Source organism: Ammospiza caudacuta, chromosome 11 (genome assembly GCF_027887145.1).
Source record: "Ammospiza caudacuta isolate bAmmCau1 chromosome 11, bAmmCau1.pri, whole genome shotgun sequence".
Taxonomy (NCBI): Eukaryota; Metazoa; Chordata; class Aves; order Passeriformes; family Passerellidae; genus Ammospiza; species Ammospiza caudacuta.
The window spans coordinates 19,856,330-19,871,029 of NC_080603.1; the positions used below are offsets into that span (position 1 = coordinate 19,856,330).

The 14,700-nt window shown below is 41.2% G+C and overlaps 1 protein-coding gene across 1 annotated transcript in view; it reads left to right on the top strand.

The window, feature by feature from the left end:
* The window catches only part of MCF2L2 (MCF.2 cell line derived transforming sequence-like 2), a 150,752-nt gene that overhangs the window by 96,926 nt on the left and 39,126 nt on the right, over window positions 1-14,700 (top strand). Inside the window, exon 16 of the mRNA XM_058811891.1 lies at window positions 13,840-13,906. Coding sequence (XP_058667874.1) covers window positions 13,840-13,906 — 67 coding nt within the window. The remainder of the gene's footprint in view (window positions 1-13,839; window positions 13,907-14,700) is intronic.

Below are 14,700 nucleotides of genomic sequence, written 5' to 3' on the forward strand. Positions count from 1 at the left end.
AGGCAATCTAAAAGTACAGAATCACAGTTCTGTTTGTTAAGCCAAACCAGCATCTTTCTGTGTTTCCTTGAGGTGCTTCTTGTTATGAGAAGTGTGAAAGTCTTTCACAATCACACGACTGTGCTTAGACTGTAAGTATAACAGAGCTGGGCATTTTGAACAAAACTTCAAGCAAGGCAACCCTTTCTAGTTTATTTGCACAAATGGCACTAGGCAGCCTGTTCCTGCTGCAAACTGGCCAAATCATGCATTGACTCCTTTGCTGGGATATTATTCTATTTATGCTCAAGTGTTATTGTTGGGAAATTATTTGGTTGGCTGTTCTGTGGTGTGATTTTATAGCCGGAAATCTGATTCATAGATCTGTTCTGAAAATAGTCTCACAACCAGTCTAAGCTCATTTAGGGCTGCTGCTGAACCTTTTGCTCTCTCTCTCCATACCCACCTCATGTAGTCCCTTTGTGTCCCTTTTACAGGACTGGCACCTGAGCAGTTGGTGTGACCTTTTTCTTCTTTTTTGTGAGGTTGGTTTTGAGTTGGGTCAACTCCTCTTGCTCTCCAGTTTACCTGAGTGTGCATGCTGGTGTACACTCGCTGTCAAATACGAGCAAGGGGGCAGGATGGAGTGACTGGGAGCATGCAAAGATGCTCAATTGTTCCTTTGTAGTTATGGAGTGAAGAAACTGATCAAGAAACTCCATCCAGAAACCTGATATTGGCAATCCCCATCAGATAGGAAACTGAATTTCCTGTAAGTTTGGAATATTTTTCTGGTTGATTTGCTTTGGATCTGATAAATCCAGCATTTTTCTAGTCCACCTCACAACAAGGGCTGGGAGACTGTTGGGCAGTGTTAGTGCTTCATTTTGAAAACACAGAAGTATGACGTCTGTTCCAGGGCTTTCTGACCACAGTTTCACTCTTTTCATAAGATGACCCCCCACAAATCTTGCATGTGGTTTTGCTGTTCTCAGTGAGTGGTCAATATGGCCTTGACAGAGATCACTTACAAGCACAGCAATATGTATCTTAAAGTGGTTGGTGTGCAGTGGCAGGAGTTACAGTGTTAGTCATGTTTCATCTTCATTCGGGTCTATTACTGCTTAATAATAAGCTGAAAATTGCAAGGCATTGGTGGTTTTGTACTCAGGTGAGGCATGGCACATAAGCAGCATAACCCCTCCTTTCTGAATTAAATTCTCATGAGACAGTAATCTCTGCTACATTTATATTCAGCTAGAATTAACTTCATGAATGACCAGTTCAGCGTTTGAAGTCTGAGGTGCTATTTTTGTGACTTTAATGAAAGAGAGTCAAGTTTAAGACTAAGGAGTGGCCTCAGCTATCATGTGTGCATGGAACACTTCTGTACACATGCAAAATAATCTCCAAGCATGCACACAGTCCAGACTCACTGCTTGTCCTCTGAACATGCACATAAAGTGTGTTTTACATAATGAGGAAACCTGTGGAGCATCTGGGATCACTTCTGCACACCTGCAGTCAGCTGTCACTCTGCATACTCACATCCTGGACTGTGCAACCTGTGTGCCTGAAGGTGCTTGTCCCCTTGAACGACAGGTTCCAATTATAGATTTGGATATTATTTAAGTTTAGAATCCTTTATATTCAGTGTATATTATCTGGGTCTGGGTTATTGATCTAACAAGGACTGGGGACCTGCAGTCTGTGCAACACCCTGAACATGAGGATAAGTGTATCACTGAATCATCAGGATGTGTGGGGAGAGCAGGACAGCACTTCTGCCCTGGGTAAAGAATTAGAAGCTATTTTCAGAATGAGAATATTGTGCCAGAGCCCTATTCTAAATCAGCAATAGCAAAGCTGTGCTGACATTAGGTCTGGGAATTGCTAAATTTAGGTGTAGACTGGTGTCAAAAATGCTAGTAGCTCTGGGAGTGCTACTGAAAGCTTTGGTGTCCAAGTGCTTATTGTAATCATCAGAGCTGTGTCTGGCAGCAGAGGGCTAAGTTTCCTGATTTCATTAGCTATTGGCCAAAGATGCAGAGCTTCTACAGGAGGCAGAGATAAATACTGGAGTCATAGAATAGTGTGGGTTGGAATGGACCCAAAAATGTTGTAGTGCAACTCCCCTAGCATGGCCAGGGAAACTTACACTAGGACAGGTTGTTTGGAGCCCCATCCAGCCTGGCCTTGAACACCTTCAGGGATGAGTAATTCCCAGCCTCTCTGGGCAACCTGTTCCAGTGCCTCACCACCCTCACAGTAAAGAATTTCTTCCTGATATCTCATCTAAATCTGCCTTCAGCCAGTTTAAAGCCATTGCCCCTTGTGCTGTCGCTACAGGCTTTGGCAAATGTCTCTCTCTTGTAAGCCCCCTTTATATTTTAAAAGGCCAAAGCCCAAAGCCTTTTGTTTTCCAGACCAGACAACAATTTCCCCCATTTCCATAAGTAAGATACATTGCAAAGATTTCCATTCAGTGTGTAAATGAATGGAAATACATATATAACCTGAATGTAAAAATAGATAACAAATTTCATAAAATAGTGTAATATAAGACTTCTGTTACAATTGAAAGAAGGTGATTTTGGTGACTGTTACAGTAGAAGCCCAACAGCATGTCCTTCCAGTCTAATTTCCAGGCTCATGAAAACTCCAGAAGAACTTGGAGTCTACATTTTAAAAGACAAACCATGTTCTTGACTTTATCAATAGGCACAGAGAGCTGTTTTCTTTCACCAGACTTAATGAAAGCTAGTCAGCAGGAGAATTTTCAAGAAGCCACAAGCCATTTCTTGTTTGCCATCTTGTCTTTCAACTTTTACAAAATCTTTGTTTTCAGAGAAGTTTCCCTGTTGGGCAGATTGGCTCCAGCATTTACAAGTCTAATTACAGCCTAAAGGGTTGGGAAGATCTTTGAAGTGAAGTGTGTGCTACCATGTAGGGAGATCTGGCTGCTAGATAGAAATCTGTGTAGAATAGCAAGGAGAGATTCATTCCTACTAGAGTTCCAAATATTTCTGGGAACTGGGAAAATTATTAGAAACAGGAGAAAAAAATTTTTTATTGTTGCAATGCAGTAGTTGACTGAGTGTTCTGGAGGCTTCCTGAAGTCCTTGTGTCCTTGCTCCTCAAGACTCTGGGAGGTAAAGAAAGCTGCAAAAAGCACTCTCAATATGTTTTCTTACAAAATTTGCTCTTAATCGAATATCAAAGAGCATTAAGCAGTCACTTCTGCTATTATCTCTCATACCTGCTTGCTATTGGATACTTAGGTTATTTTAATGCTCTTCAGAAATTCCAGGAATTCCTCAACTTGTTTTCTGTGCAATTGTTCTGCAGCCTGCTGGCTCTGGGCAGGCTCCTGGAATGCAGCTGGCCACATGCACATCCTGGATGGTCGGTTTGGTTTGGGCACAAGAGGTGTTTAGCATCAGAAGTATCTTCTGTCTCATCCCATGTCACAGAAATGCATGTGCTCCACTTGAAAAGTGCTGAAAATTTCTGCAAGCACATAGTCAGTGGGCAGCAATCTCCCTCCTCTTCCTCTGCCTATCCAGGCCAGGACTAAAGGTCTGCTCCCTCACACCCCTGATCCAACTCAGGCTTTACAGAGCACATGCAAAGAAAGGCAGTTCTGTGTTGGACTGGATGCATTTTCTCTGAAGAAGCACATGTGGACTTGAAGTTTTATGTGTTTGTTTCTCCCTTAACTGTACCTTGTTCATCTCTCCATAAAAACCTGACTTTGTTCTGCAATGGCAAGTCAATAGTCCTTTGCTTTCATGTATTTGTATAATACATAGTACCTCGAAATCCCAGGTAACACAGGCACAAGCAAGGAGCAGAGGAAATTAGCACTGTTGTCAGTGTTATCAGCTGATGGATGAGGAAGGAGGCACTGGTGTGATTTTATACCACCTAAGTTCAGGTGGTGCTGCTTTCTCTGTAAAGGGCAGAACAGTGACAGTCTCCAGGCTGGGAAACCACTGAAACAAACCAGGAACAATCAAACCTCTCTGAGTGTAAAATTCTCCACACAGGTGCCAAAGCTTTCCCTTTGCACATTCACACCAGTTTCAATGGAGTCTGTTTTTAAACTCTAGTTTAAAAAATGCAGCTCCTGTGTGTCAATTAGCTCATGAAGGAGTGCTGAGCACTTCACATTGTTGTTTACAACAGCACAAAGAGCACGTCATGTTGCCTAATCAGATGTCAGTGACTTGCACCTACACTGGGCTGATCTAAATAATTGCATGGTTTGCAGGACAGCAGCAGACAGGACACAGCAGATGGGAGATCACTCAGTCCCGTGTACTGAGTGATTCAATGGAGCAGTGATTTATCAATTGCACTGTGCAGTAAATCACTGCTGACTTTATTTCCTGCATTTAACAAGCTGCTCATTAACTGGGAATATAATAACTAGGTTTGGAAGATTTGTGACATAATCATGTTTAGAATTCTGTATTCACTTCTGAAAATTCATGTGGATTTTTTCATCCAGCAGGAACATTCTTTCTATGTATGAGTCTAGAAAGGAATTCTGTTTTACATAGTATGACTTGTCTGTCCAGCAGCTCCTCTGTAGACTCTCCAAAGCTCCTGAGCATATGCAGATTATTCAATATACTGTTGCTGATCTTTCTCTCTAGCCTCTAGTTGGAAGACACTGATGCTTTATTTGCATTTTTAGTTGTTACAAACCTGTCTTCAAATACTGTCCCTGGTTAATAGCCATGTTGGACAAACTAGCATGGGCAGTCTTGCCTTTGTGGCACCTGACCTGCGTTAGAGCCAAACAATGTGACCCTGAGTGTGCTCTTGTGGTGAAAGTACCTAAATTCTGTTTGTCTCTGCTCCCCCAGCAGTCTGTCAGACCAGATTTGCTGTGTGGGCAGAGGACACCGAGAGCTCCAGCCCCTGTAAGAGCCGTGCCTGGTGCAGAGCTCTCACCTCTGCCAGGCAACGGCCCAGCCCCAGCTCTAGCTACAAACACTGGAGTGGCAAACAAGGCATCTCCCACGTAGGCAAGGCTTGTGTAAGACCTGCAACAGCCCCTGAGGCTGATAAACCAAGCTCCCTATTCTTCTGGGGAGAAAAGGGTAGGAATGGCTGTTGTGGATGAGCCTAGAAATCTCTCCATCCCATTGTATTATCTTGGACATCCCTCATTAGCAGCTGCTTAGAGAAAAAAGTAAGAAACCCAAATGCTGGGTAATGTCTTTCCAGTTTCGTGCAATCTGCAGTTGTGAGAGTTTCCCTCTGAGTTTCCTACTGAGTAAAGTGGCCCTCTGACCATATTCTCCAGCTGCAGTCTATCTGACAATTCTCTAAAGTTTCTTTCTAAGTTTGGAATATTTTCCATAAGTGTCTCTCCCTCTTTCTCCTAGTTTATCATTAAATTCTGCAAGCAGTGTTTCGGGGTGTGGCCGACAGGGTTGCCCAAAGTATAGTTCAGTAAATGGATGTGGATGTTGCTGAGAGCTGTGATTCCCAGTCCCTGCTGGGTGGAGTGTGGTAGCTGCAGATGGCAGGGTCCTTGCCTGCCCCTCTGGCCCAGATTACCGTGGTTGAGGATGTGTGACACACAAAAAAGGGGATGTTTGTCCTCAGAGTGGCAGTTCACAATTTACTGACTGATGTAAATGTGCCAAGAAGAGATTAACTAAAGCATAATATGTGTTCCAGTTGCTCTTGTAAACTCCATTTGAGCTTGTCAGAATTTTCTCTCCCTGTTGCATTGCTGTTGTCCTGTAACTAATACCTGAGTTGGTTCTCCCAGGCCCCAAAGAATACTGATTCTTGAGGGTATTTAAAAGCAGGGCCCAAGACACACTAGAGTTTGGGCTGGAGGACCAGAGATTGTAAGTCTAGCACAATGCTGTGTCCTATTACAGGAAGAAGCAGGATGGAATTTCCTAAGGGTCATATCTCAGACTGAAATCATAGAACCATAGAATCATTTCAGTTGGAAAGATCTTTAAGGTCATCAAGTCCAGCCATTACCCCAGTACTGCTAAAGCCACCACTACACCATGTCCCCAGGTGCCACATCTACACAAGTTTTAAATGCCTCCAGGGATGGTGACTCCACCACTTTCCTGGGCAGCCTGTGCCAGTGCTTGAAATACAGACCCTCAAAGGATGAGGCATCATCACCAAACCTATCCTCTCACTTCCAAGTGCAACATGAGCTTCCCTGGTCAGCCCTTTCCAACATAAACTCAGGCCTGTCCGTAAGATCAATTATCATTAATTTTATTAATAAAACTAATTCTTCATTCCATCCAAATGACCTTACAAAGTCTTGCAGAAAAGAGCTATCAAAGGCAGATCTGCCATGAGAATCAAAACCACTGATGCTCTTCTCCTGCTCTCCTGAAGAAGTTGGCTCTTCAGGATAGAATTTGTGTTGCCTTTTACATGAAGTAAATGATAGTTCTGTGTTTAGCTTTTGTATCCCAATCAAAAATGGCTCTGTATGGCACGCAATGTCCTTGCAGGGACAGGAAGGACACAAGCGAGTACCACAGGCATGACACATGTAAGCCACAGCACTATCAGAGGTGCTCTGCAGTGAGAGATTAGGGGGGTGTAGGAATCTGTGGGAAGCAGAGTCACATGTGCCTAAATCCTTCTCTGTCCCACCAAGACACCCACAGCAAGGATCCCACCTGAGACTGCCAAGAGTTTTGGAGAAAGGCTATGGGCTTGGTTTAGGTTTAGGTTTAGGTTTAGGTTTAGGTTTAGGTTTAGGTTTAGGTTTAGGTTTGCTTAGAGCCTGAGCTCTAGCAGTCAACATGAATTCTCTGTATAAACAGTGTCCCTTACATTTCCTTTAACCTACTTCTGGGTTTTATATTGCTGGTCTTGTCTGTCTGAAAGTTTTGGGGCTTTACCACTTTTGCTGTAACTTTTGCTGTTATTGAAAAAGTGCTTTACCACCCCGTGTGAGAAAATCCACAGCACTGTCAGCCCTTATCAGATTTCTTGCTCAATGAGGTCAACTGGTATTTGGATATTGTTGTATTGTGTCTACAAAGGAACGGAAAAAGCACACAGCATGTAATCTGAAAGTAGCTGCGGTCTTAAAAGTCAGGTTGGGCATAGAAAAAGGCTGTTAAATATTTTTTTCAGAAGTCAGAAACTATTACATATCTAGAGATTTTTTTCTACCTGCTCTACTTTCAACTTTTAAGGAAAAAGCGGCCAGGAAGAAATTACTGCCAGGACACAAAACCCCCATGAATTTCCCACATGAGTAGGACATGCAAAACCTAAAGTGCTTCATTCCAGAGGCCTTATCTTTTGAATATCAGTTGTGACTGACACATGCATATCTCTCTCTCTCTCTCTCTATATATATATATATATATATATATCTCACTAATATATGTATATATATATGACTGATATATTCATAAGTTATGTTCTAATCATTACTATCTAGAAAGAAGTATGAGAATAAATGTCAGTGTTAGTATATGAATTACTTTTATGCATATATGCATATATTTATATTTCTGCATTTAAAAAAAAACAATTATATTCCTTTGTTGGCTGGTAACCCATACTGGTTTCAGTTCAGCAGATCAAATCCATCCTTAAGGAAGTGTAATGAAGAATTATGTCTTCCTCTCTGTCCTCACTTTAAATCCTTTATGCAATATGGTTTGTTGCTGCACAAGATCTGCCTGGCCCTAGGAAATCACCATGTTTTCTTTTGACTGGGTAATATTTCTAAAGAAGAATAGTGAAATCTGAGTAATTAAGTTAATTCTGTGGCCTGCATGTAAATACTCATGATCTCAAGCAAGCAAATTATTTGGAAGTCTGCACAGTGTGGGAGCAATTTGTTAACCTGCAGTGTCTCAGTTACATCAGATATTTCACAAGCATGTGTGTGTAGTAGTTTCTATGGATCTCTATTTACTACCAATTTACTACAATCTGCTGGAATATGACCTAATACTAATAACTCTTAGCAGTTACACTATTTTTGTATATAAATTATTCACCTGCTCGTAGCTAATTGATTACTCAATGCTGAGGTATCACAGAGCTAAATATATCTTTATGACCAAACAGAATAAGTGGAGCTGCAAGATGAAAACCAAAATCACAAGGGGGGCCTGATGGGTAGATCACAAATGTGGTTAGTTGACAAAATATGTACACAGCTGTGTGTGCTGTTATTTTGGCCCACAGTAAGGACCAGTCTGTAGCATCCACATTGTCTAAATGTAGCTCAAATTTGGGTTCAGAGATGCATCTTTTCAGTGTAGATGCACAGTTGAGATGAGAAACAGCTCCTGTGTGACTTTTAGTCCTCTATTCATATTATTCCTTTCTGTAGGTGATTTAATTAATTTACCTCTCCATTAACAACTATGCTCTGGTTCCTATAATGTAGGCCAACTAATTAAGATATATAAAAATATTTCCCCAAGGTCATTTGTTTTGGGAACAGCGAATGTGGGACAATTCCTTTTATGTGAAGAGTTCAGATCATTTCCAAAGAAGCAAAATATTACAAATGGTGACTTTGGTGGTGAAATATATTTCTAACAAAGATGCAGTTCTTCTGCTCAGAGGAACTTCCACAACAGCTGGAGCAAATCCATTAGACATTGCAGCAGGCAACTACAAGAACTTCAGTAAAGGGCACGAATTTTGAGATGGGGTGGAGTGTATTACCTAAGTTCCTTATGCTTCTCAAAGCTGGGTTAGTTGGGTTTTGTTTGCAGCCATGAAATGCACTTTAAGAACAATCATTGTTCTTTTGAGGCATTGCTCTCATTGGGAAAAAAAAAAAAAACAAAAAGAAAACCAACCAAAAAAAGAGTACATGGCAGAGAAATCAGAACTGTTTTCTGTATCAACTAACAAATACTGTATCAACTAACAACAAGTTCTGTTGAAACAAATGTTCTTACGTCCAGAAGGATCTTTTATTACTTTTCACTTTAGGAGGTGAAGTACAGCAACTGACTCATTACTCAAATTTCATTTGAGCTATTGCATAACCTCAGTTGAGAATACTTTTCTACTCAAAAAGGCCTTTTTAGCACTGTGAAAAACAACAAAAAAATTCCTCTTAAATGCAATTATGTAGGTGGAATGGAAGTTTCTTCTACTCAGCTATTGACATGCTGTCATTTCTTTTCATTCCCATAGCACTGAGATAATTTTGAGATTTTACAATTAGACCAGTCTTAGAATTTCTTGTAGTGATTTCTAATTCAAAACTGGATATGATATTTATTGCTGATTCTGTTTCTACTGCAATGAGACTTTCATCATATACTACCTACAAAGAAGATACCATTGCAAATAAATGGTAGTTTTGTTAAATTTTATTTACATTCAGAAATAGAAATTTCACAGTACTTAGAACTAGCCAGAGTGCTGGACGAGGGAGGTTTTTACCACTGTGCTCATTTTTGCAAGCCAGTAAATTATTCACTCTGATTTCCCTTAAGTCCAAGTCTATCCAATGTTGATATTTTTTCTGTGTTTATGTTTTCATTACACTGCACACAGGTTCTTTCAGTCCTTCCTATTGTGTTTGAAGCCTCAGGTATTAAAAGAGACAGTATTTTCAATTTAAGTAACTCTCTATCTATATTAGATATATTTATAAAAGTGATGGGAGTGTTTTTTAAATTAATTTATTAAATTCAATATTTTGCTCTTGCATACCCATTTTCTGCTGTTCTGGCTGTTGAAAATATTCCTGTTCCATCTACTAGGCACCTTGTGTTTTTGTAAGACAGGTATGGAGAGCTCATGCATGACTGCCATTTCTGCTGGTTCCACACCTGTCATGCACTCAGATTTTCTGCAACACAATAATTTTGGAGCACCAGTTATGATTTATGCCAGGGTCTCTTTTCAAAAATCTCCCTGGTTTAATTCTAATTGATGGCTTCAATTCCTGTTCTGAGAAAAGACTCCTTATCAGGACAGGCATGTGTGATAGCAAATCCTGGCATAGAAACAGGATCTGTGAGTGGAGGTGAGCCAATGAGTTTGTCAGAGAAACACAGCTATGGAAACAAAAATCCTGAATTAGTTTATATTGTCATCTGAGCAGGATGCACATATAGTAGCTGTATGAGGACAAAGCAATTGAGATTTAGCCAGAGGAGATATTAATAGGTTGTGGTAATCTCTGGATAATATTCCTGATTAGTTTTCATTATATTTGATGGGGGTTTTTTAAGGCAGCACATCACAGCAGAGAAACCATCCTGCCAAAATTATTTTGACAGAGACTTGCAGAATGACCTGACAACCCTGGGAAGCTTGGCCAACCATTCAGTTGTTTCTTTTTCCTTCTGTTGTTAAAGAAGAAGGAAGGAGAAAGAGTTACTGAGATGAAATGATCTGATATGTGTCTCCTTTATGGTCACTGTGATGAGCCCTTCCTAGAAGTGTGCTCTCAGTTACCCGAAGAAGCCAGCTCAGAAACACCTACTGACAAAATTTTGTTGCAAAAACACAATACAGTGCAGGGTAAGTTTATACTTATAACAACAATGCTGCTAATTGCTCTTTGCACAGTGCAAAGTGATATAAATAACTACCTTTGATCTAAATACCAGCACAGGCAGGGGCTGATAGAGAAATGCATCTCTAAAAGTCAAGGGTGATAGGTAATAGCAGAGTTTACCTCAATTTCAAGGTTTCACTTACAACCTTGGCTAAAAACAAGGCTTTTCCCAATGCTTTGTTGTCCATTGCGGCCCCTACATTCTAAACCTTGTTGAGGAGCTTCCTCTGTGAAATAATTTTTTTCTTCACTGCAGCATGGCATGACTAACTTGCCAGAGACAGCACTATTGACAAAGCAGAAATTGTTTTCTTATTACTTTCTCTTTCTTATCATCCATATTGTGCTAGCACTTCAGGGCTTCTCAAAGCTGGGAGTCATGAAAAGTGGCTCAATGTGTGAGATCTCAGTGGTGCTGCAGGGGCACAGGATATCACAGCTGCTGAAGTGAGAAAAAACAGCCCAAATGGCACCTCTGTAAAACCCCCCTTGTGGGAAATGCGGTCTTGGTGTATCCAAGGCCACAATGTTTCCTTAGAAACCCAGATCAATCATTCAAGGAAATGTGAGCATTGTAATTAAGTGCATTGTAATTAAGTTCCATACCAAGAAGTTTGCTGGAGGAACATCTGACAACGTGGTATCAGTGAACCTGTGTGTGATCCCTGCCACAAACACACCCCAGTTCTGCCAGGCAGGGGTGGCAGCAGGGACCCTGCCATGCTCAGGGCTTTGCCAGGCTGCTGGTTGCTGAGCTCCCTCTGCTAGGACATGTTTAACTCCCTCCACAGGGAGAGCTGGCCTTGACCTCCTGAGCAGTGCACATCACTATTTCCATGCCAGGAAAGCTACTGAGTCAGGTAATTCTGGGACCAGAATATTCTGTCTTTGGCTAACTCTGCTAGTTTGATGAATCTCTTTGTTTCATGGGACAAGGAGGAAGTACACTTGAGTGGAACGAGTTTTACTAGCAACAAGGATGCCTACAGAGAGGACTTAGGGATTTCTCAGATTCTGACCTTTAGGTCAGATGCCTAATCCTTTACCATCCCTGCTGAGATGGCCAGTTTGCCTGGGAATGATCCTGGTGAGGAGTTATCCTTGTCAGAACTGCCCATAAACTTCAGCCAGCTCAGAGTTTTGTTGTGCTTGGACTGCTGCCATGCAAACCTCAAATTCTTGTAAAATTTCTCTGAAATGAATGAACAATACAGTGAGGAAGTTCTCCCCTGCCCCTTTACCTCACACATCCCAGTTACACTAAAAATTACTTCTAACCTAGGCATATCAAAGGGGAAAAGGGGATGGGAGGAGCTGCCTGTGACAAAAATCCTGTCAATTGCTGCCTCATACTTTTGTTAAATGTGATAGTGGCAGCAGGTGTGTGCTAAGCTCCCCTCATTGCCCATGACAGTCATGGAGCAGCTCCAGTCCTGGCACAATCAGCAGTGGAACATTTTGGGGGAGTCTCCCAAACTAGGGACACCTGAGGGGGGAGCAGAGGAGCCCACAGCCAGTGCAAGAGTGGCCAATGGGACCTGAGTGTGGCCGGGGGAGCACTGGTCCAGCCCTCACCCACTGCCCTACCTTGTGCTTGACACTGCAATTTAAGGCATTATGCCAAGACAGCTATGAAATCCCAGCTATTTTATAACAAAATCTGAAACATCAGTTGAAGGTAAGGTCTGGTTTTCTCAGTATTAATAATGTTTCTCAAGCATGATCCATAAAGGAGTAATAGCCTTTGAGACCTGAATAAGTGGTCCCCAGCTAGCCTACAAAACCACATTTCATTGAAAAAGGGCTGGGGAAGTCCAAAGGAAACCAGTGAATCTACTGTAGTAGCCAAGTAACATTTTAGTCAGTGCTTTTGCATGTCAAACTGCTAGCTAAAATGTGGCTATTTTATTTTTAAATGCTTGACCAAACCATTCAAATGAGGCTTTAGCAGAAGTGGGATTGTTTTTTTAACCTCAAAAAGGACATCCTAAAAAAATGTGGAGAATAAGGAAATCCCCTTAGAGTGGATGCAACAGTACAGTCATGACTTATAATCTAAAGGGCTGATGGGGTTTGGCTGATGGTGTGGCTGTTGTGTGACACCCAGAGCCATGTAACCAGACTGATGGTGTGGCAGTTGTGTGACACACAGAGCCAGGTAAGCAGGGTCTGGCTGATGGTGTGGCAGTTGTGTGACACACAGAGCCAGGTAAGCAGGGTCTGGCTGATGATGTGGCTGTTGTGTGACACACAGAGCCAGGTAAGCAGGGTCTGGCTGATGGTGTGGCTGTTGTGTGACACACAGAGCCAGGTAAGCAGGCACAGGCAGTGTGTGCAGGGAGATGCTGGATGATGGATGAATGCATGTGCTGCTATTGATGCCAAGAATTGCCTACACTTTACTGGCCTCAGGTTGTGTGCTGCTCATGGCTGGCCACACTCCAGTTCCTCTAGACATTATTCCCTAGTGTCCTTCTGGGGATGTGTTTTGGCTTGAGATAGCTGTGCTTAAAAACTCTTGAGAAGCACAGACCAGGAAAAGAACACCAGGGACTTGTCCTTTCCTACTGCTCACACCTCTGGAGGAGCTACCCTGAAAACTTTGTTTGTAACACTAATAAAGACAACACTTTCTAGATAATATGGAACATTTGATGCACAAAACCACAAGGGATCTAATGCAATTTTATTTTAGCTATTAGCTATTTGTTCAAAAGTGAATTGGTTACATTTATGTTTCTGTGAAATGTCAGCAATCTTCAAGATATATGTCTTCAAGTTACCTAGAAGCATTAAACTAATGCTAGGAATTAAATGTTCAAAATGTAGTAAAAAAATTTTAATCTACTTTCATATTTTCAGACTGACATAATTTTTGCATTGTATTAAAGGATGGAAGTCTAGCCACTGATTTTGTTTATTTTATAAAAGAAATGAATCAGAAACATTAGCATAGCTCTGAAGTACAATTTCATTTTATTCAGTATTAGTTATTCTTAGAAAAAAACACTTTTTTTTTTTTCTTCTTGGGAAAATTTTTTTCCAGTTTGCAGGTAAAAAAATGACAGAAAAATCCAAGCTGAAGTTTAAAATGAGCTGAAAAAAATTACAGTCCAAGATGTGCTTAGGTCTTTTAATCTTATCAACAAGGCCCAGGATTGAAGAACTGAGAAATGACCTTCAGAGGGTTTTTGTGTGTAGTCAAAGGCATAAACAGGAATATATAAGGAATTCTATTTCTTTTCTTTCACATGTGCTTGGTTAACACTATGACTCTCTACCTTCTTGTCTTTCAGCCACATAATCAATGAGCTGATAGAAACAGAACGGGTTTATGTGGAAGAACTTCAAAGTATAATAGAGGTAAGAAACTCTTCTGAAATTTCTTTCTGATGCTTAACCTCTAAGTCATCACTGCAGGTTGCACATCCTTCATGGGCTGAGCACTCCCACCTCCTGTTTATAACACACAGGCTGTGTTGGCATGATAGCTCAGCCTTGGAGATGGAGAATGGGAAGGATGTTTGGAACATCCTGCCTCAGGCCTTAAAGGAAAAGGCACCTGCTCTGGCCCAAGCCCACAGAATGGCAGTTTGCATGGTTCTGAAAGTTATGGACAGAGAAAGAGTTAATAATGTATTTTCAAAATATTACCAATAGGTCTCAGAAGGAGCACTTTGATGTCCATGGGGCCACACGCTAAATTCTGTGAATCTGCATTTGAAAAATGATTAAGGAAGAGGAACGCACCCCTCCTGCTCTTCTTTATTGTCCCATTTTGTGCTTAAATGCAGAAAAAAAAGCTCATGCTGCAAATATAATTCTTGAGCTTTTGAAACTGATAGGATACCAGCATACTCAGTGTGTGTGGAGTCTGAGGTCCCCAATCTGTGGGAGGACAGGAGCTGAGTAGGGATCAATCATGCTTATATTTGGGTGGGACTTTTGGGATGTGTGGTTGATTCTTCATTGCATTTGTTCAATGGGAGCTGGCAGCTCTGGTAATTGATATATTACTCTTGAGTTTAAAGTCTGATTGTTCTTTTCTCAAAGTTATTATTGAAGAAACACACTACAGTTTTTACAAGAAACAAAAAAAATATTCCAACAAATAAATCCAAACTAACTCTTGTGCAATGAAGCAGGGTAGCAGAAAG